This window comes from Trachypithecus francoisi, unplaced genomic scaffold (assembly GCF_009764315.1).
Source record: "Trachypithecus francoisi isolate TF-2019V2 unplaced genomic scaffold, Tfra_2.0 Lachesis_group13, whole genome shotgun sequence".
Lineage (NCBI taxonomy): Eukaryota > Metazoa > Chordata > Mammalia > Primates > Cercopithecidae > Trachypithecus > Trachypithecus francoisi.
In genome coordinates this window covers 13,773,340-13,796,303 of record NW_022681458.1, presented here as the reverse complement: position 1 = coordinate 13,796,303, position 22,964 = coordinate 13,773,340, and the positions used below count along the sequence as shown (strand labels likewise).

The 22,964-nt window shown below is 41.5% G+C and overlaps 1 protein-coding gene across 3 annotated transcripts in view; it reads right to left on the bottom strand.

The window, feature by feature from the left end:
• Positions 1-22,964, bottom strand: part of COL4A4 (collagen type IV alpha 4 chain) — a 168,843-nt gene that overhangs the window by 99,681 nt on the left and 46,198 nt on the right. For all 3 annotated transcript variants that reach the window (XM_033230020.1, XM_033230018.1, XM_033230019.1), the window contains 8 exons: positions 22,709-22,762; positions 20,823-20,892; positions 19,898-20,002; positions 15,334-15,498; positions 11,149-11,238; positions 10,016-10,179; positions 3,208-3,280; positions 1,539-1,645 (listed from right to left, as the gene is read on the bottom strand). In XM_033230020.1, coding sequence (XP_033085911.1) covers positions 1,539-1,645; positions 3,208-3,280; positions 10,016-10,179; positions 11,149-11,238; positions 15,334-15,498; positions 19,898-20,002; positions 20,823-20,892; positions 22,709-22,762 — 828 coding nt within the window. The remainder of the gene's footprint in view (positions 1-1,538; positions 1,646-3,207; positions 3,281-10,015; positions 10,180-11,148; positions 11,239-15,333; positions 15,499-19,897; positions 20,003-20,822; positions 20,893-22,708; positions 22,763-22,964) is intronic.

Below are 22,964 nucleotides of genomic sequence, written 5' to 3'. Positions count from 1 at the left end.
AGGCACTATTGCTTATAGTAAAATCAATCCCCAGCTGCAAAATTTGCATCTGGTCTGGAAGAACTGTGGGAAAGCTGCATCAAGGGTTCCCTCACTGGCAATCCCTGGTGGGGGTCCTCAAAAGCTGTGCAGCGGATAACAGCTCCCATGGGGAATGAGGCTTTCAAGTCAGGGCTGCCTCCATGTCCACCATATGTGGGCCTCATCCCTTCTTTCACCACTGGACTGAACAGCTGCAAGGACTTTCAAATGCAAGGAATATCTGACACTGTCCTGCTGGCATTTTGAGTGATCTTTTATCCTTCTACATGGCCTGGTCTCAGATGTGGTCTACAACAGTCTTATGGATCTGGAATGTTTCAATGAATCTAGGAAGACCTCAGCAAATGTTGAAATTCTTCTTCCAATCTGATCTATATAGACACAGCTTTTTCACAATTAGATGAGTACTTTATGACAATGTCCACTCAGTGACAATGATTTCTAAGTTGTTCCTTAAGGGGAAGAATGAATTAAGCAGAGATTACCAAGCCTAAAGCAGAGATCATTCACATACTTGTGACCAGGAGAAAGGTCAGAAAGCTATAAACACCATCTAAGCCAATTTCCAGGCTTCTCTCTCTTATTCACTTGGATTCTGCCTGAAGGGTTTCCTGTAGAATCAGGACATGGTCTTTCCCTGTTGCAACACTCTCAATGGCTTCCCATTATATATGGCAGGCAGCACAGGTTGGTGGAAATAGCATGAACTTTGAAATAAGACAAAGTTTCAATCCTATTTTGTCTATTTGACAGATGGGTGGTCTTGAATATCAGATGCTAAGCCTCCATTTTCTTACTGTAAAATTGGAAAGGTATTGCTTTTCAGAAGACTGCTGTTATGTGGAAACCATCTAGCCTGGTTTCTGTGATATTGTAAGCATTCGGAAATACTGCATATATTTAAGATATTTTAAGTTCCTAAGCATTGGACCATCTCATCCTCGTCTTTTATGACCTTAATCACATACACATGGTATCCACCCAAAGCATGTCTGAAAAATGCAGCAACATCCTTTATCAGTGAGATTTTCCATCAGCCAATGTCTTGACTCTGTGGGTTTGCACTAGTTCACCCTTTCACGCTCACTACTTCCCCTGTATGCATCTTCTCCAGGAAACAGAATTGATGCTGAACATTGGGACCTGAGCTCCATCCTCCACCCCACAGAGTCAACTGAACACACCTAAAATCAGTGGGGCCCTTCTAAGATATAAGTTTCTCTGAAGAAAATAAACACCATGAGAATGATATAAAGACTGAGGACCAAAAGTCTTGCTAGGACTGAACTGCCATTGAGGATTTTAGACCGTCTCCAATGATGCTTTACCTTTTATAACAATCATCTTTCCGTGTCAGGGTGCCAAAGGTGACTCTGATTTATGGCATGTTGATATTTTACTGAATTTCAGCTTGGCAAATAGAGAAGGGGGAAACAGTTGCTTGTATGACCATATAAGAAAGTGAAATTCTATAGCAAGAGAAGAATTCTACATACTGGAAGTCCTGGATCCCCTTTTTCTCCAGCATGTCCATCCAGACCATGTGATCCTGGCTGCCCTGGAAATCCTGGGGGCCCATCAGGACCTCTTTCTCCTTTGTGCCCTGGGAATAGAGGTCAAAAGATATTCAAGTTCTTATCAGCCGGGGGTAAAGTAGGATAGAGAGGACAAAAAATAAAGAAAATGACCTTGATCCTGGGTTGGTACAGTTTCCTATGTATCTCAATTGCCCAAGTCACATAAAACATGCCAAAGCCAGAGGGGAGAATGACAACTGCTAGAACCATGAATCTCTTTAGTTGGGAAAAGCTCCTTTTCCCTTTTCCCATTCCAACAAGGAGCTGGTGTGTAAAGGTGTCAATCACAGAATTCTCCCCTACCTGTGTGATGCCAAGCACAGCACTCTATCCCTGGCCATGGGAAAGGGGGAATGGTCTGCCGTTGGGTACTTGCCCTAAGCTAATCAATCCTTTCTGAAATTATTTTTCTATTTGGACCTGACAAAGCAGGGCTCTCTCCATCTCTGGATGTAAGAACTTAGAGCTGCCTGGGGGTATGAAAATCGGTCTGATGGGAGAAAATATAGATGGTGGAATGTGAGATGAAAGATGCAGGGAGAGCCTCTTGATGCCACTGGAGGTCTGGATCTGGCTGTCCCAATGCAAACCTGTGATGGTTAATATTAAGTGTCAACTTGATTGGAAAGAAGGATGCCTACACAGCTGGTAAAGGGTTGTTGCTGGGTGTGTCTGTGAGGGTGTTGCCAGAGAAGATGAATATTTGAGTCAGTGGACTGCGACAGGAAGTCCTATTCCCCGTGTGGGTGGGCACCATCCAATTAGCTGCCAGCACAACTGGAGCAAAGCAGGTGGAAGAAGGTGGGAGAGGCTGGCTTGTTGAGTCTTCTGGCTTTCATCTTTCTCCTGTGCAGAATGCTTCCTGCCCTTGGTCATCAGTCTCCAGGTTCTTCGGCTTTTGGACTCTTGAATTTACACCAGTAGTTTGCCAGGGCTCTTGTGCCTTCAACCACAGACTGAGGGCCACACTGTTGGCTTCTCTACGTTTGAGGGTTTTGGTCTCAAAAGTAGGAAAACCACTACTTTTAGGGCTGAGCCACTTCTGGCTCCCTTGCTCCTCAGCTTGCAGACAGCCTCTAGTGGGGTTTCACCTTGCGATCATATGAGTCAATTCTCCTTAATAAACTCCTTTTTGTATATACGTATATCCTATTAGTTCTGTCCCTGGAGAACTCTTACTGATAAAAAACCTTACCTTTTAATCTTTCACATTTTGTTTAGGTCAATACATTACTTAAAAAAAAAAAAACTATTTCAAGCTGGGCTTCTTTCATTTACAACTAAAATATTATAGACTAATATAGAACACTGGAATGCGGTGAATAAACACCAGCCAAGCCAAAGGAGGGCTTGAGTCAAACCCAAGTTCACTAAGATGAAGATGTGAATGTGTGGCTGAAGGAATATTTACATTTTCAAATAAGAGACAGGGGATTTGGCTCAACATTCATACAACCTTATGAAGGGCAGAAGTATTTTTGTAAGTAATCTCAACCATCCTAAATTGTATAGAATTGATCTATGGTCACAGGGGAAATTACTGCAAGAGGAGGGTCCATACATCATTAAAGTGATGGATTATGCTCACCTTTAACTCTTGATATGACCACGTCACCCTTCGCCCCTTTGTTGCCGGGTGGTCCGGAGGCACCAGGCTTTCCCTTGGTGAAAAATAAGAGCAACAAATTAGATTAATTGTGATGGGTCAACAGTTCCGTCTGTACATATTGAATCTCTCTCTTCCTCCCTCCTAAATCTCTTGTTAAAGATTCCAGCTTGGCATTCTTGTTCTTACCCCCTTCCCTGCCTTCCAAGGTAGTCCTATCTTGCCAAATTGAGGCTCTTAAACTGCATGTAGAATGCAAAAGCTGGTGAAACCTGAATAAGGTCTGCACCTGAGTTAAGAGGACAGTTCCCTGGTTTTGACAGTGTACTGTGGTTATGCAAATATGGTTAGGCATATGTATCATGGAGGAAGCTAGTGGAAGCATACATGGGAACTTTATGACTGTGCAACCTCTTGTGAATCAACTGCCTCAAATTAAAATGTATAATTAATTTTTGTCATTATCATGGGCTTTGTAATGTGAAATGGAGAGGAAAGAAGAGAGTGGGATAACCACAAGAGTTGCCACTAGAGCTGAAGGTAGAGGTTTAGGGATAAGTTTGTGATGAAAAGGCGTGGAAGTGATGTGCTGCTAAGGAAAGTTGATGAGCAGGGGAAGAGGAAATAAGAACCTTTTCTGAAGCTCATATATTTATTATGTATAACAGATAAATAGCTAATTTTGGCTGACAGGCTTGTGATCTCTTCACCACAACATTACTCACAACTAAATAATTTGAGTCATGCTTTTTAAGTGTTACATATTACTGAATATCAAACCATGTCAAAAATATGGGAACCTGGCTGGGCGCAGTGGCTCACATCTCTAATCCCAGCACTTTGAGAGGCCGAGGAAGGTGGATCACTTGAGGCCAAGAGTTCGAGACTAGCCTAACCAACATGGCGAAACCCCGTCCCTACTAAAAATATAAAAATTAGCTGGACGTGATGGTGCACACCTGTAGTCATAGCTACTTGGGAGGCTGAGGCATAAGAATCACTTGAACCCAGGAGATGGAGGTTGCAGTGAGCTGAGATCGTGCCACTGTACTCCAACCTGGGTGACAGAGCAAGACTCTGTCAAAAAAAATATATATATACACATATATATACACACACATATATATTTTTTGACAGCGTATATTATACATATATATGTATATATAAACATATATGTATATATAGACATATATGTATGTATATATAAACATATGTATACATAGACATATATGTATGTATATATAAACACATATATGGATATATAAACACATATATAATGAATCTATTGTCAGTATATTAGGGTGGCCAAGCACCATATCAAATACCATTATAGAAACACCATACAGAGCCCAAGATTACTTACCTAGTGATATCAATAACCAAAAAACCACAGCAAAGAAATAGGAGGGAGGTAAAAATGACTGAGCAGGCCAGTTCCTTTGCTCACACAGATGCCACTACCTTGTCGTATTTTTTTTCTTTTTTTTTCTTTTTTTGAGACAGTATCTCACTTCACCCCCCAGGCTGCAGTGCAGTGGCACGATCATAACTCACTGCGGCCTTAAACTCCTGAGCTCAAGCGATCCTCCTGCCTCAGCCTCTCAGGTAGCAAGACTGCAGTGCCACCATGACTGGCTAATTGGATTTTACTTTTTTGTGTGTAGAGATGGGGTCTTGCTGTGTTGCCCCGGCTGGTCTCAAACGCCTAGCCTTAAGGGATCCTGCTGCCTCTGAAAGTGTTGAGACTACAGGAGTGAGCCACCACACCTGGTCTTGTCTTATTTTCACACAATCTAACAATGTATTCAAACAAGCTTAACTATCTTTTTTTTTAACTGGCCCTACTAATTTATAAGCTGAGAGCTATAGAGGGGAGGAGAGTACCAGTAGAGATGAGCACACTGGCATCAGCAATCATCAGGCAGCAACAGTGAAGAGGGAGCCAAAAATGCACATAACAGCCACAAAAACTCAAATGGACAAAAGGGTTGGGAGCCATTTCATGCAGAGAAAAAAACAATGTCCACACATAACTCAACATCTCTGATATCACTCCAGTATAGCATCCTGTTTGTAGCAAAATGGCCTTCTGATGAATAAATTATCAGGACAGAATACCGTTCACATAGCATTTGGACCGATTTCTTTCCAGAAAGAGAACAAAGTGGAATGTTTAATAAATAAGACTTTGGTACTTTGGAAGAATGAACCCACTCCCAGAAGTCTGAGTAGTTTATTACTCAGCACATTGGAGACTTCAAATGTATGATGAATTGCTCTAATGCTCTGTAGGTGTTGAATTTTAAGTACTAGAGTAGATCATAGACTTATTTGAGCTAGTAAGGAAAAAATTATCAGTGCTGTTTTTGGATTTCATTAAAGAAACATTTACTGAAAACATGACTGAACCATTACCAAACCATTACTAAATGGCTTAGTAAATGTTACTAAACATTACTAAAACCATGACTGTAGTTTTCTTTGAAAACTACAGAGACCCAGGCATTACTCTGAGTACTGAGAATACAGCAGTTAACTAGTGAAATAAACGTGTAATCTAAGAGATTCCTAGGGCAAAGTTTCTCAGCAGCTTCAGATAGTGAGCTACTTTTACGATCTTAAGACCTGAGATCACCAAACACTTGTGTTACTCTAACGACGGAAGCCCAGTAGCAACAAAAACTCCTCTCTGGGCCGGGTGCAGTGGCTCATGCCTGTAATCCCAGCACTTTGGGAGGCTGAAGTGGGAGGATCACCTGAGGTCGGGAGTTCGAGACCAGCCTGACCAAAAAGGTGAAACCCTGTCTCTACTAAAAATACAAAATTAGCGGGGTGTGGTAGCACATGCCTGTAGTCCCAGCTACTTGAACGGCTGAGGCAGCAGAATCACCTGAACCCAAGAGGCAGATGTTGCAATGAGCCGAGATTACGCCACTGCATTCCAGCCTGGGTGACAAGAGTGAAATTCCACCAAAAGAAAAAAACAAAAAAACACCTCCTTGGCCGGGCACAGTGGCTCACGCCTGTAATCCCAGCACTTTGGGAGGCCGAGGCGGGCAGATCACGAGGTCGGGAGATAGAGACCAGCCTGGCTAACACGGTGAAACCCCGTCTCTACTAAAAATGCAAAAAATTAGCCGGGCGTGGCAGCGGGCGCCTGTGGTCCCAGCTACTTGGGAGGCTGAGGCAGGAGAATGGCGTGAACCCGGGAGGCGGAGCTTGCAGTGAGCCGAGATCGTGCCACTGCACTCCAGCCTGGGCGATTGAGCAAGACTCCGTCTCAAAAAAAAAAAAAACAAAAAACACCTCCTCTCTGCCAGGCATGTCCTAGTTGTTCAGTCTAGATAAGGGACATCAACTGCAGATGCCCACAGGGGCAGCGCCTGTCCAGTCCAAGGGGAACAGGTGGGTGGGCATGTGGGGAGTCAGCCCACAGCAGCAGTGGGAACACAATAACCTTGTGCTCATAAACTTCTAATGTCTCAGGAGAAGCCATAAACCTCACATTAATAATTTAAAAACAAACACCACGAGGACACAAACAAACATTCCAGCAGGTCAGAGATAGCCCATATATTAGTCCATTTTTGTGTCGCTATAAAGAAATACCTGAGGCCGGGTAATTGATAAAGAAAAGGAGCTCATAGTTCTGCAGTTTGTACAAGCCTGGCACCAGCGTCTGCTCAGCTTCTGGTAAGGCCTCAGGAAGTTTCCAATCATGGCGGAAGGTGAAGCGGGAAGCCAGTGTATCACATGGTGAAGAGGGAGCAAGAGAGGAAAGTGGAGGTTCCAGACTCTTTTACACAATCAGATCTCCTGTGAACTGAGCAAGAACTCACTCATCACCAAAGGGATGGAGCTGAGCCATTCATGAGGGATCCGCCCCCATGACTCAAACACCTCCCACCAGGCCCCACCTCAAACACTGGGGATTACATTTCAACATGAGATTTGGAGGGGGCACACATCCAAACTTTATCAGCCTGTGACAGTTTGCGACCTTTCGCTTGCTCTGCAGCCTCCTGGACTTTAATTCACTGGTGTGTACCTTATACAGTGTGCAAAACACATGACTCAATCGAATTCTTACCAACAAGCCTCTAAGATGGTGTTCTCATATCCATTTTATAAATGCTGCAAGTAAAACTCAGAAGACTGCAGAGCTCCCAAATGTCGGAGATGGGATCTGAAGCTGGTCCACTTGCTCCTAGGCCCTAGTGCCTTGCACTAGAGCATGCTGGCCGGAAATCCCATCCTAGGGAACGCTGTCAGACTAAGGCAATGAATGCAGAAACTTGGTCCAATTATACAAACAATTGCAAAGAACTTAAGCCTACTTTTCTGTTTTCTACTTTTCTACCAATCTGTGGCTGCTAGGGCCAGAGACCAGCAGACCATCTCCAGAGTGAGGAGATGTAGGGAGGATGGAAAGACCTCCAAGAGCGAGGGCACCCCATAGTCTGCACTGTCTTTCATGCTGTCTCTTCTGTCTGTCCTTCCTTTCCTCCTTTCTTTACTTCCCTCCTTCCTTTCTTTCTTTCTTTCCCTTCCTTTTCTTCTCTCCCTTCCTCTTCTTCTCCTCCTCTCCTCCCTTCTCTACCCTTTCCTTTCCTAGTGCCCCATGGTATGACCCTGGTCCCTGACTATGACCACAGTGTAATGAATTTAATGCAGAGAAGCTATATGGACAGAATCATATACACAATAGACATCAGAAACGTGGCCAGCCTACAAAGGAAAGCCCTATGGAGCAATTGAATTAAGTACACCTTAGCCATGATAACCCTAGATAAACAAGCAGTCCTCACTCAAAGATGTTAGCCCTAAGTAGCAACTCAACAGGAAGCCACAAAAATATTTTAGAGCCATTAAAAGCTTCACTAAGATTAAGTAACAACCACACACAAAAATGACTATAGTAAAATATTGAATTTAAAAAGGAGACAATAAAATGCAAATTACTTAACAATTGCAACCATGCTCATGTACATACATGCATTGAGGACCTAGCTTCCTAGTGAAGCCAGTGTGCTTTGTACATGTGGCCAGTGTGCTTTGTACATGTGAGAAGGGTGCTGCTGGGACACCTTAATCATTAACTTTACTTAAGGCCCTCAGGTTGGAACCTTATTTTCATGAGATTTTCTGGCGAAAATGGAAAAAAGTCCTTTGGGGCTTGATGGTCAAGTTTCAGGCCATCCCAGGATTGAACCTTGTTAATAAGGAGGGGATAGAGGGCTCTCTCCATTCTCCAGGGGAGTACCCCAGTGGGCAGTGCTTTTATTCTGAGCAATCAGACAGCTAAGAGGCTTTGCCTCAACATGGGTTATCTGTAACTTTCACCAAATGAGAACCATCTTGAGATAAATCTCATCTACTCTCTGGCACAATATCACATAAACTCTGACAAAGCCAGTATTTATATCCTGGGCCCGAACTTCTCATCTGAATCCTTAAGTTGAATATCATCCTACTGCCTACTTGACTTCTTGACTTGATTGTCTAACAGGCACTTCAAACTTGAAATGTCTCAAGTAGTACTGCTTTCTTTCTTCAGCCAATGGCTACTCTTTCCATCGCCTTCCCATCTCAGTACATGGCAACTGCCTTCCTCCAGTAGCTCAAACAAAAAAACCTTGGTTCTGTCCCTTACTTTTCTTTTCCTTATATCCTATGTCCAATCTAACAGCCAACCTGTTGGCTCTATCTTCAAAATATATCCAGAATCTGACCACCTTGCACCATACCCAGTACCACCACATTAAGGCATTGGCTGTGGTATCTCACCAGAATTACACAGCAGCCTCCCAGTTCATCTCCCAGCCAATGTCCCTTGTCCATATGGTCTATGCTCCACAGAGCAACCGGAGTGAGTGATCCATTTAAAACTATTGTCTCGCTCTTCTTAAAACTCTCCCCTGGCTGTTCCAGGTAGTCTAGAGTAAAGGCTCAGACCTGACTCATCTGTAAAGCCCTGTGCTCTGCGGCCCTTCTGAACCTCCAGCCAGTTCCCTGACTTCATCTCCTGCTCTGGCACTCTCTCTCTTCTCTCCAGCTACAATAGATGGTGATGGCGCTTATCACCACAAGATATGCTGGATATTTACTTGATGATCTGTTAGATGGTCTGTGTCCTCTCTGAAGCTCTAGGAGGGCAGAGACTGGGCTCTGATCCCTGCTGTATCCCCAGCACCTGAAACAAGGCCTGGAACATAGTAGGCACTCAATAATACTAATTAGTTGAATAAGTAAACAAAGGATGAATGGATGAATAAATATACTGTTTTTGTAGTCGTTAACATAATGTTTATAGGTTCAAAACATAAAGCAGATATCACACTATAAATTAGAAAGAGGCATCTCGATTTTTATGTCTACATGTCTGGTATGGTTTGGCTTTGTGACCCCACCCAAATCTCATCTCGAATTGTAATCGCCATAATCCCCATGTGTCGAGGGAGGGACCAGGTGGGAGGTGACTGGATCATGGGGAGGGTTTCCCCCATGCTGTTCTCACAATAGTGAGTGAGTTCTCATGAGATCTGATGGTTTTACAAGGGGCTCTTCCCCGTTCATGCTGTCACCTGCTGTCGTGTAAGACATGCCTGCTTCCCCTTCTGCCATGATTGTAAGTTTCCTGAGGCCTCCCCACCCATGCAGAACGGTGAGTCAGTGAAACCTCTTTCCTTCATAAATCACCTAGTCTTGCGTAGTATCTTTATGGTGGTGTAAAAACAGACTGATACAGTGTCTCTTTTAACTGGAAAGATGACTGATAAGAGGTACTCACTGGTAGCCCTGGAGGTCCTTCAGCACCAGGAGGTCCTGGGTCACCTTTTGTTCCAAGCCAGCCAGGGAGCCCCAAGTCTCCCTTACTCCCCTGCCTCCCGGGAAGTCCTGGAAGTCCAGGGGGGCCCATGGGACCAGGCTCACAGGCACAGAGTCCTTCATTTCCTAGACAGAGGATCAATGGCAGATTTGTCATATTTCCTGAATAAAACCCCCAATAAGGGCTTTACTGTACAAAACCAATAGCATAAATGAACAACAAAGAGTCCGATATGCACTTATTGCAGACAATTGCGAGCACGTGCTGTGGGGGCTGGGTGTAGCATGGGGCACTGTGTGGGGTGCCTAGCCACGGGATGTAAGGTGGGCATACCATTTCTAAACAAATGGAGGCTTTTGTTCCTTAATAAATTCATCCTGACAAATTCTAGAGAAAGGCTGATATCCAATTCTACTGAAGAAACATTAAAAATGATACAACTTTTTTATTTTCAAAAGTTTAAAAGCCTGTCCTTTGGTTCCTCCTGAAAAAAAAAAAAAACTGAAAAAATTAATTGGTGTGTGCACAAACCCTAAACAATTAAGGAGACAAAATAATATGTGGAGGAAGATTTTGACTGCATTGAATATTATAATTGATAATTCACCACAACGCATTTTCCAATTATCAGGACTTTTTGTCTTAAACAAATGTCTTCAGGGTAGTCAGACTCCTCATCTGTGTTGATGCTGTCACACCCACCTGACTCAGCTGCCCAAAATGGCTCCAAACAATTTAGAGTGGAGAAACAGAGAGACAGGCAATTGATGAGTCTGGGAAATATAGGTCCCACAAAAATCAAACATCAATACTCTCCTATCACAGCCACTCTCAAGGAATCAAGAGGACCTCGTGAGCAAAGTCACCATTTGCAGGCAAAATTCATGGCAGGCAAATGTTTCCTTTATATTCTAAGACACGAGGCTTTGACTTTTCAGTGATTTGTAATCTCATAGCGCTTAATGGAGTACTCTAGTGGGCGACTAAGGTAAGTAACAAATCTGAATGAAATGTCACATTACATGTCTCAGAAATACCCCCAATCGTCCATGTACAGTTGTCTTCTAGAAATTCTACACTTGGTGCCTACTTGCCTTTTTCTCCTTTTGAGCCTCTTCCTCCTGGGGGACCCACTTTGCCTTTTATTCCTTGTGGTCCAGGGTTCCCAACACTACAGTATGTCACTGTCAAGGGGGTAAGGGGATGGGCAGAGAGAATCACATAATTTTTCTGAGTGTCTTCTATAGAACAAGTGACTTTTGCACTCACATCCTCCCCCACGTGTTTCCTGTCCCAACCCCATTCTTTGCTCCCTTGTTTTCCTAGGATTCTTTCTGTCTGAAATAAGAATATACACACATAGATGATGCAGTGGTTATGCCATGCTTTTGCTACCATAACCCTTGATAAAGCCAACCCTAATTTCAGCCCTACCCTAAATTAATGGGTTGCAAAACAAGATAATGGACGACAAAACAAAACAAATAAAAAAATGGAGTCAGTGTGTGAAAAAGACATTCCCCACTCAGTGATCAATTCTTAGCTAATGAAGAAAATGTAAAAGCAGAGCTTGTAAAAACAAAATTTCAGAGATGTCAGTTAAAGACGACAGATAAAATGCAAACAGTTTGGCCTCCTCCCCAAATCCCAGTAGAGTAAAAGAATATTATAAAAAAGCATAAACCTGCCTGGTGCGGTGGCTCACACCTGTAATCCCAGTGCTTTGGGAGGCTGAGGTGGGTGGATTGCTTGAGAAGGTCAGGAGTTCGAGACCAGCCTGGCCAACATGGTAAAACCCCGTCTCTGCTAAAATCACAAAAATTAGCCAGCCGCGGAGGTGTGTGCCTGTAATCCCAGCTACTTGAGAGGCCAAGGCAGGAGAATAGCTTGAATCTGGCAGGCAGAGGTTGCAGTGAGCTGAGACCACACCACTCTACTCCAGCCTGGGTGACAGAATGAGACTCCGTCTCAAAATAAATAAATAAGTAAATAAGAAAGTAAATAAATAAATAAAAATAAGCATAAACCTACAGGACAAGGAAAAAAGGAGAGGAACCAACAACAACAAGTAAAAGAACTTGGCAGATCCTTGGAAAAAAAAAAAAAGCTGAATTTAAAGCAGGAAGCTTAGAAAGCTGAGAAAGAACCTGATTTACCCCAGAAATGTCTCCTAAATTTCGGGAATCTGTACCTCTGGAATAAGAACAACAGTGAGGTCCAAAACAGGATGATTTGTTTAAAAAAAACAGACCAAAAGATCCCCTTCCTGCAACTGGCAGCAGGAAAATAAAAGACTCCCTGCTACCCCCACCAAAAAAACCTAGAAGAAACATGCATCACAGCAAGCTATTTTAATTTATTTTATAATTAAAACAGATGAGGGAGAGTATTGTATCCCTGAAACACGAACAGCCTGCTACAAAAGGAAACATTAAAAGAGAACAACAGCAACTGAAAATCCTTGAAATTGAAATAGATATAGACAGATACAGATATAGATATAGATATAGATATAGATATAGATATAGATCATGATAGCAGAAATTTAAAAATTCAGGTGGAGGGTTGTAATGTAGAATTGAGGAAATCTCCCAGAAAGTGTTTCAGAAAAATAAATAGGTGGAGAGTAATAGAGTAAAGATTTTTTTTAAAAAAGACATGTAGGATTGATTTCCTGACAGATAGATAGAGTCCAGAAAGAGAAAAAAAGAGGAAAAAAATGGAGGAGACAATGTTTTCAAAGGACACTTGATCTCTTCTCAGCCTTTTGGCTAAGATCAAATGCAAAGAAACACTTGAAGAAAATTTTTCAGAAATGAAGGATGTAGGGCCAGGCATGGTGGCTCACAGCTATAATCCCAGCACTTTGGGAGGCTGAGGCTGGCAGATCACCTGGGGTCAGGAGTTTGAGACCAGTCTGGCCAACATAGTGAAACCCTGTCTCTATTAAAAAATGTAAAAAATTAGCTGGGTGTGATGGCATGTGCCTGTCATCCCAGCTACTCAGAAGGCTAAGGTAGGAAAATCGCTTGAACCAAGGAGGCGGAGGTTGCAGTGAACCAAGACTGCATCACTGCATTCCAGCCTGTCTCAGAAAAAAGAATGAGAGGAGAGGAGGAGAGGGAGGGGAGGGGAGGAGAGGGCAGGGGACAGGAGAGGAGAGGAGAGGAGAAAGAAAAGACATGAAGGCCATGTGCTGGATTAAAACTGCCCATTGACTATGTGCAAGCCAGTAGAAATGTACACACACTAAGGCTAATCAAGTGGAATTTAAGACCCTGAAAACAAACAAAAAAGAGCTCCTATCCAGAAAGGAAAACGGATTTCAAACCCCAAAAATCAAGTATCTAAATGTTGTGAGTTCTCGGTAGCCAACACTGGAAGCTAGGAAACAATAGAAAATGCCCTCAAAATCCTGAGGAAGAAAGATTTCCTACCTAAAATTTTATACTCAGCCAAACTAGCAATCAAAGTCCACAGCAGAATAAAGGCATTTTCAGACGAGCAAGGTCTCTCAACTTTTCCCTTTTATTTATACTTTTTCCCAGGAAATATAATGAGGTAGTAAAGCATTAAAAAATATATGGGAAATAGAGGGCCCCAGAGAAAGAGAGAGGATGGAGGAAAGACTCAGAATATTGGTAAAGGAAGATCTCAAGATGGTATTCTGGCAACAAATTAAAAAATGTAATCTGACCTAATCTGAACAACTCAAAAAGCTGCCAGAGAGATTTATTCAAAGAGCTAATACTAATGGAATAGTTCATGAGTTAGAGTGTATAATGATGAAAGTTAGATAATTCTGGGCAGTCTGAGGTTAAATTATAAGTATATTGAAAACCAAGCAGACAGACAAAGGAAACAAGACAACTGACAAGATGTTCTGGAAAAGCAATAATTTATACTATTATATGGCTCAGTTGGTGAATAGCCCTTATATAACCAGCTATTCAGTGTAAACTCTGAATATTTATGTAACCAAAATTATGACAATAATTGTAGTTTGTGGGAGTAGAAAATGTGCACGTGTCGGGTGGGGGGGTTGGTGAAAGAAAGCTAAATTCATCTTCTGTAGAGGAAAGTCAAAAGATAATGCTGAATTGGAAAAATTGAGAAATAGCAATACAAGTACATCAAATGTCAGTATAGAGGCGAATAACAAAAGATCCAGGCACATGTGTTGAAATGATCGTCCTTGGTGAGGAAGGATTAGGAGAAGGAGTTGTGGGGGACCTTCAGTTGTCCATACCACGCCTTGTAGAACAGTTTGACTCTTAAACCTGAAACTACCCTTGCAAAAATTCTCACAGTGAAAAAATTGTGACAGTGAAAGAGATACCACCTAAATAACTTCATCTTGTCTTTAGCCTCTAAACTGCCCTTGGCCATTTCTGAGCATGGGCCAAGCTAACTTTGAAAGAATTTAGTATAGTTTAAATAATAATAGCCCTTCCCAAAACTAAACTGCCTTTATAATGTTAATAAAAGGCCACCAGGTAAACTAAACAAAACAAGAAGGGCCTGTATTCTGCTAAGATGTAGGTATACTTAAATGATTAGCAGCATTATTATTCCAGAGGTCTCAAGATTTGCAACTTCCCCAATTATCCCCATAAATAATATCACTATTATAAAGCCTAAGATGGGCCTTTTGAGATGTCTTTTCAGACTTTTGCGTTTCTGATGACTGGATGGCTCCACCTAGACCCAAGACTCATGACTCAAGGGTCCCATGGCCCCCGCCTAGAAGTGGATTCAGCACATAAGGACCATTTTGCACACCCCCATGATTTCATCCCCAGCCCCCTGCCTGCCAAACTATATTTACAAAACCCTAGTCTCCAAATCTTCAGAGAGGCTGATTTTAGTAATAATAAAACTCCGGTCTTCCATTTAGCGAGCTCTATGTATGTTAAACGCTTTCTCTATGGTAATTCCCCTGTCTTGACAAATCGGTTCTCTCTGGGCAGTGGGCAAAATAAGCCACCGGGCAGTTACAAACCAAGCCTGTATATAACTCTGATGAAAATTAAAACTACATTTAAAAAATAAAAATTGGTATGATTTTACAAAGTTCTATCATTTACACTGAAACTCCTAACCAAATGATTGTACATACTTTCATTGATGTGAAAGTCCAACTTCTGTTTATTTGTTTGTAAAAGACTACCAACTTAGCTCACAAAACATCATATAACTTTTAAAATATTTAAAAGCTACACTTTCTGAATGACAAAAGCAGTATGAATGCTAATGAATATGAATAAGGAGTACTTTACCACTTGATCCTGGGAGGCCCTGCAGGCCTGGTGCTCCAGGCAAGCCAGGTGATCCTGGCTTCCCTGGTTTTCCTGGAGCAGAATCAGGTCTCCCAGGAATACCAGCTTCTCCTGGAAGCCCAGGAAGACCAGGAAATCCTTGTGGCCCAGGGGGTCCCATCATGCCTGCAAGATAAATCAAGAATGAAAATTACATATACGCTCAGAGTAAACATCTCTGTACAAGAAATCAACATCATACACGCTTGCTTAGGTTATCGAATGTTTTAAAGGGAAAGAGATGGAGTTGGAGGCCATTATGCTAAGTGAAATAAGCGAGACACAGAAAGAAATACTACATGATCTCACTTACAGGTGGAATCTAAAATAGTCAAACTCATAAAAGCAGAGAGTAGGATGGTGGTTGCCAGGGGCTGGGGAAAGAGAGGAACGGAGTGATGTTGGTCAAAGGGTACAAAGCCTTAGTCATACAAGGTGAATAAGTTCCGGAGATCTAATGTACTGCATGAAAATGATAGTTAACAATACTGTATCTTACATTTGAAATTTGCTAAGAGGCTAGATCTAAAATAAATCTTCTCACCACCCCCCATAAATGATAATTATGTAGACGTGACAAATAGGTTAATTAGCTGGAATGTGGTGATCATTGTACAATGTATACATATATCAAAAGATCAAGCTGTGTATCTTAAATATAAACAATTTTTGTATGTTGGTGATATCTCCATAAAGCTATTTTTTAATGCTCTAGATGACGGCTTTCAGAAGTAGAAAAAAAATAAGTGATGTATAAAGTTTACTTTTCCACAGAACAGATTACTAGTCATAAAGCAGGAGTTATACTAATTTGAATAAACTGCATTAAAAGAAAAAAACGTAGCTCAAAAATGAAGACAATATACCAGTCATTAAAATGTCTTGCCTCCTTTGAAATAAGCACACGGTGGAAAGAAATGGGTTTAGAGAATCAGATTTTCTTACCTTTTCCCCATTCTTTAGGGTTATTGGGGAAGAAACATATTTGATTTAATTAAAATGACTAATTTTTCAATCTTTCTACCTTGATAACTTGGTAAAAATAATTCAAATAAACATATTAGCATACTTAGTAGGTAAAAATTTAGACCCACATAATCAACTACATAGAACATAAAATATTGCACCTATCACAGCTGCCCAGGTTGATGGGGAAGGATGGAGGTGCCTGATTTGAACTTGGCCTCTCTCTCTCTAGCCAGGGGACCTTAAGCAGGTTATCCAACTTATTGAATAGTCTGTATATACCTCCAGAGGCTTGTTATGAGGATTAAAGAAAATAATCCATGTAAGAAGCTTAGTGTAATATCCAGCAAGAGCACATCCTCAGTGAATGTTCAGATGTTCAGTGTGTTCAGATGAGGTCAGAACAAATAATGCAACAGCAGGAAATCCTGCTTCCCCTTGACATCCTACTCCCCTTGCTGCTGTCTTTGGCTTAAAGATAGCTGAAAGCTGGCCAGACCCGGTGGCTCATGCCTGTAATCCCAGTACTTTGGGAGGCTGAGGCAGGTGGATCACCTGAGGTCAGGAGTTCGAGACTAGCCTGGCCAAAATGGTGAAACCCCATCTCTACTAAAAATTACCTGGGCATGGTGGCAGGTGCCTATAATCCCAGCTATTTGGGAGGCTGAGGCAGGAGAATCGCTTGAACCTGAGAGGCAGAGGTTGCAGTGAGCCGTGATCTTGTTGTTGCTCTCTTGCACTCCAGCCCGGGCAACAAAAGCGAAGCTCCATCTCAAAAACAACAACAAAAAAGATAGCTAGAAGCCTCTGTGAGAGTGGCCACCTTTCACAGCTTCTTTTTCCTCAGTGTGTCTGGTTCCAGATCCTCTCTGTGGAAGACTGCATTTTTCACTGACGCCCATCATGGGAGCTCTGTCCCACATCCTCTGGTGGAACTTTGACATTTCTCTATCAAAAGGTGGCGTGTTTCCTCCCTTTGAATGAGGCCATTAGAAAAGATGATTCAGCTTCTGCCTTGTGAGCCAAAACACTTGTGGCTGGAGTTCTGAGCTACCATATAAGCAATGATAAGAAACTACCATATTGTAAGGAAGTCTTAGCACACAGCCCACCCAGGGAGGCTCCTGAGACTATACAAGAGAAATCAGAGAGAGGTGTCCAGCCAGGCCCAGCCCTTCCTGAACTCTTAAACTGCAGGAAGAGTGACAGGTACTATACTGGTTGCTATTGTTTCAAACCACGAGGTTTTAGGAAATGTTTTCAGCAAGAGATAACTGAAACCCTGTCAGTAATCAGTAATGTAGCATGTTTATTACATTAATGGCTGTCATTATTGTGTCCATATGTGCTGGGCTTCCGTAGACTTACAAACATATTTACTCCTTGAACAACCCTGCAAAGTTTATACCTTATAGATAAGGCACAGAAAGTTTAGGCCAAATACCTGTAGTAATAATAGCTAACATATTGAATCTTTACTATACACTAGACTGCAGTCTAAAGGCTGTATACATATTATTTTTCACCCCAAGACCTTGTTTTACATATAAGAAAACTGATGTGCCGACAGGTTTAATAAATGTCCAAGACCACACAGCTTGCAAGTAGGAGAAACTGGAACTTTTCTAGTTCATAGTGCAAATGCTTAAGTATGTCACTGTACCACATTATACTATACGGCTTTCACGAAATGCTAAGGTGGGATTTGATTACAAGTGTCTGACTCTAAAATTGTGCTTATCTCATGGTAAATACTGTAGATAATTACCAAATTATCTACAAGATATTGTATACATTGTATATATAGTAAATACTATAGATATCACCAATAATAGCTATAATTATCTATAAATTATATATCCTAGTATATAATAGGACTAGATACACTCCTGTGCTTAGAACAAAATGAAAATGAGCCCCTGTGGATTTGGCTGTCATCTTGTCTTCATGGCATTTCTAAGACCTGATGTGGACTCTATACAATCAGTCATTGGACGAACCTGGGTGCTGCCTGCTGCCTTGTCCCATTGCCAAGAAGAATGTTTAACCACTTGCCAACAGGGAGAATGGGCTATGGTGTGTGGTATATTGCAGTCTTGTCCACCCAACTGTAGAGCATGAAGTCAATAGAGTCAGTTGTTGACAGCATTAACTTTTTTTTATTATAAAAGAAATGAATGGGATAGAAGAGTGCGTCACATGTATACGTTTGTGTGTTTTTGCATCAGTCACCTGTACATATGGATACATACATGTTCGTGTAATGTAAATGTATGTTTTGCATATAAATGTAATGTAAAATCAAATGCATTTCTTACTATGGGCCATAGTCAAGATTTGAAAGCTATTGGGTTGATTTATTTTTTAAAACCCTGTGAATTAAGGGATTTCCTGGATTTGAATCCACTAGAGACACTTGTTACTTACTATCAGATTTTCATTTTAATCTGCTGGAGACGCTATTTTATTACAAACAAGCCTGAATGGAGAATTCTAAGACCAGAGTCCAGTGCTTTCTGACCAACGGAATACTCTATATGATTTATATACTCCTGGGTCAGTTAGGCTAAGGCTGTGCTATCTAAAGATTAAGTGAACTAGACAAAGCTTTTCCACCTTTGTGGTTATCGAATCCTGCAAACTGAAAGCTAGATCCATGGAAGATTAAACAAGAGTTTTGTAGTTAGCAGTTGAATATCTCAGAAAACTTCTCACTTCTTCTCGGTAAATATAACAAGAGACATAAAACTGGGTAAAACTTCGTTTATTCAAGACTTCTCCTCACGGGTTTAATCAGTTCTCCTGGATTCACAGACTGCAAATACCCTCTAAACTTTAATTCCTAATCTTACTAGGAATATTAACCAGTGCAGCACCTGAAGGAGTTCAAAGTCCTTATGCCAAGAGGACCCTTTCCTAGGCTTTTTACCAAATGCCACTGTGACCCATCATTTTCTTATTTTTGTTTTTATTTTGAGGGGAGGGAAGAAGCCTTTTTTAAAGTAATTATGAATGAAAGTTTTTTTAATCATAATTTTTACTTCCACCTTTCATGCAGGAGATTTAAGCAAGGGATTAGGTGAGCGTACTAAATTGTACAAGTAGACGTCAACAGGGAGAGCCTTCCAGAAGGTTGGGAAAACATGGGGGAACACTAACCCTAGCAGTGGTTTCCAAGTCTTATATGCATGTGATAATTTTGTGGCAGGCCTGTTGTTATATATACATGTTCCTTACAACACCCCTGTGATACTGATTGAATGTTCTGGGGTGCAGCTGAGAAACCTGTATTCCTCCCAAGTAAGTGATTAATTGGTTTGAGTTCAGTGATTCTTAACCCTGGCGATATATTACAAATACGGGAGCACTTCTACAGTATCAGATCCCCAGGCCCATCTCCCAAGAGTCCAACAGTCTTGGTCTGGGGTGTGCACAGGCATCGGTATTATTTTACACAATCCTAAGGTGATTCCAGTATCAGTTACAGTTGAAAGCCACTGGTGCCAATGATGATGCAGGAAATCTGACCTGTAAAGCCAGGGCATCAGGGCATCCGTACCTGCACAGGCTTCCCCTGGTGTGCCCAAGAGACCTGGGGGACCAGGTGGTCCAACTTCCCCTGTTTCTCCATAGCGGCCAGGGAATCCTGGGTCCCCTGGTGGGCCTGCCAAAAAATGGCACATGAGAACAAACAAATGACATGTACATTTTAAAATTCAGACAACAATTACTTTTTGTGAGACTCAGTAAAGTATAAATAGGAGACGTTTTTGCAGTTTCTCATTACATTTAAAATGAAATATCTGAAATGTGAACCCCTTTGGCTCTGCCTCTTCCTCAGACATGTAAATATTGAGTGGGGCTTTTTGTCTTTGATTTAGGCTATTCTTTTTGGCGGCAGCGTCTTGATAGGTGTCAGTCAAATAGTTTTGTTTTTGTTTTTGTTATTTTTTGGGATGGAGTCTTGCTCTGTCACCCAGGCTGGAGGGCATGATCTCAGCTCACTGCAACCTCCAGCTCCCAGGTTCAAGTGATTCTCGTGCCTCAGCCTCCCAAGTAGCTGGGATTACAGGCATGTGGCACCACACCAGGCTAATTTTTGTATTATTAGTAGAGATGGGGGTTTCACCATGTTGGTCAGGCTGGTCTCGAACTCCTGACCTCAAGTGATCTGCCCGCCTCAGCCTTCCAAAGTACTAGGATTACAGGCATGAGCCACTGAAACCAGCCAATAAAATGGTTTCATACTATTTTTAGCGATTAAAAAATGACTTTCTGAAAGATGACATAATAAAAGTCCCAGCATACAGTTTATGTACTGAAAAAACCTCAGGCACATGTATAATTTTACACTCATGCTAACGTTTGTACATTCAGCCTGCCTAGTGTGCAAGCTATGGAAATACTGGGCCAGACTCTTCTGTCCTGGCCACTCAACTCCTATTTCTGCATAATTTATGGAGGAACTGAATGGGAACACAAACCTTTGAGTGGAAGAGGTGGAGTCACCAAAACACCTGGTGGTCCTGGGTGCCCTCGGTCTCCAGGATCCCCCTGAAATCATTCATTCATTCACTTTTTAAAGGAATATTAATTTTACTCATGTTGCCTGGCATCAAACCAATATTAGAATGACCATGTGCACATTCATATAAGAAGCAGAGATTATAGGCTGACTAGAGAAATGAAGCATCCATGGAGTTTTAGGAGCAGCAAAGATGCATCTACTCTCTTACCAACAAGTAGTGGAAGTAAATAGCAAGTCACAAAGCTTCCACAAAAGAAAAGAAATTTAACTCCAATGAAATTATTCTATGCCTATAAATTGGATACCTCTGATGTCACCAAGTTTCTTAAATATACTATGAGCATTAAGGTCTAACATGGCATCGATGACTAATAGTTTATTCACCTAACAAGGTCCGAATCTACATTTTATTTTAGCAGCAAATAGTGTCCCCCTAAATCGTGTTCCTTTAATGCCACCATGGCTTTAAGGGAACACAATTCCCTTGCACATACTGAGCAAGTGCCAGATGTGAGATCACAGAGGTTAAAAAGGAAAGAAAAACTGCAATGGTATTAAAAGCAGAAAACTCTCTAAAATGTCCTCTGTTTCTAATCTTAATATTATGTGAGCCCATGCATTTTTTAAACTTTCATGATTATTCCCCTCCAAAAAGATCACTTCTCAAAAGTAGAACATAATAATGCTTAATATGACACTGATATGATAATATGATAATCATGCATAATAACACACAGCAGGCATTAAAGTAATATACAGTCAGCACTCTCATGCAAAATATTTTAAAAACAATAACAATCCAACGATAAAAATAATAAAACAACAGAATATGACAACTGTTTGCGCAGCATTTACATTGTATTAGAGATTATAAGTAATCTAGAGATTATTTAAATACAAGGTAGGGCGTGTGTAAGTATTATGCAAATACTACATTGTTTTATATCAGGGACTTGAGCATCTGAGGATTTTGGTAGCCTGGGGGTTCTGAAACTAATCTCCCACAGATAACGAGGGACAACTGATATGGTTTGGCTGTGTCCCCAGTCAAATCTTATATTGAATTGTAACTCCTACAATTCCCATCCATCGTGGAACAAACCCAGTGGGAGGTGATTAAATTATGGGGTGGATCTTTCCTGCGCTATTCTTTTTTTTTTTTGAGATGGACTCTCGATCCGTGGCCCAGGCTCAAGCGCAGTGACCGGATCTCAGCTCCCTGCAAGCCCCGCCTCCTGGATTCACACCATTCTCCTGCCTCAGCCTCCCCAGTAGCTGGGACAACAGGTGCCTGCCACCACATCCAGCTAATTTTGTTTTTGTGTTTTTAGTAGAGACAGGGTTTCACCGTGTTAGCCAGGAGAGTCTCGATCTCCCGACCTTGTTATCCGCCCACCTTGGCCTCCCAAAGTGCTGGGATTACAGGCATGAGCGACTGCGCCCAGCCTTTCCTGTACTATTCCTGTGATATGAATGAGTCTCACAAGATAATGGTTTTAAAAAATAGGAGTTTCCCTGTACAAGCTCTCTTTTTGGCTGCTGCCATCCATGTAAGATGTGACTTGCTCCTTCTTGCGTTCTGCCATGATTGTGAGGCCTCCCCAGCCACGTGTAACTGTAAGTCCATTAAACCTCTTTCTTTTGTAAATTGCCCAGTCTTGGATATGTCTTTATCAACAGCATGAAACACAGACTAATGTAACAATTGAATAAAATATTAACTGTGTCTCTTCTAAAAATTACATTATTGAATGATTCCTGGCAATACTTTTAAAAATAAATTAGATAACATTAAGGATATAAACTTTTATCAGAATATATTCAAATAGGCTCACTTTTTACCTTTGGGCCAAGAAATCCAAATAAACCGGGATCTCCAACCAGTCCTAGTTCTCCCTATAAACAAGCACAAACATGCCTTTAAAAAAAAAAAAAAAAAAAGTGACTGGGTGACAAATTATCTCATTCTCATTTAATTTAAGCAACACATTGCCCACTGAGACCATGCAAAGTCTTAACACTGTTCATCGGTTGCATCAGACAATCTTGTGCTTCAATTTTTACACCCACAGCTAAATCCTGCAATCCATAAAATAAA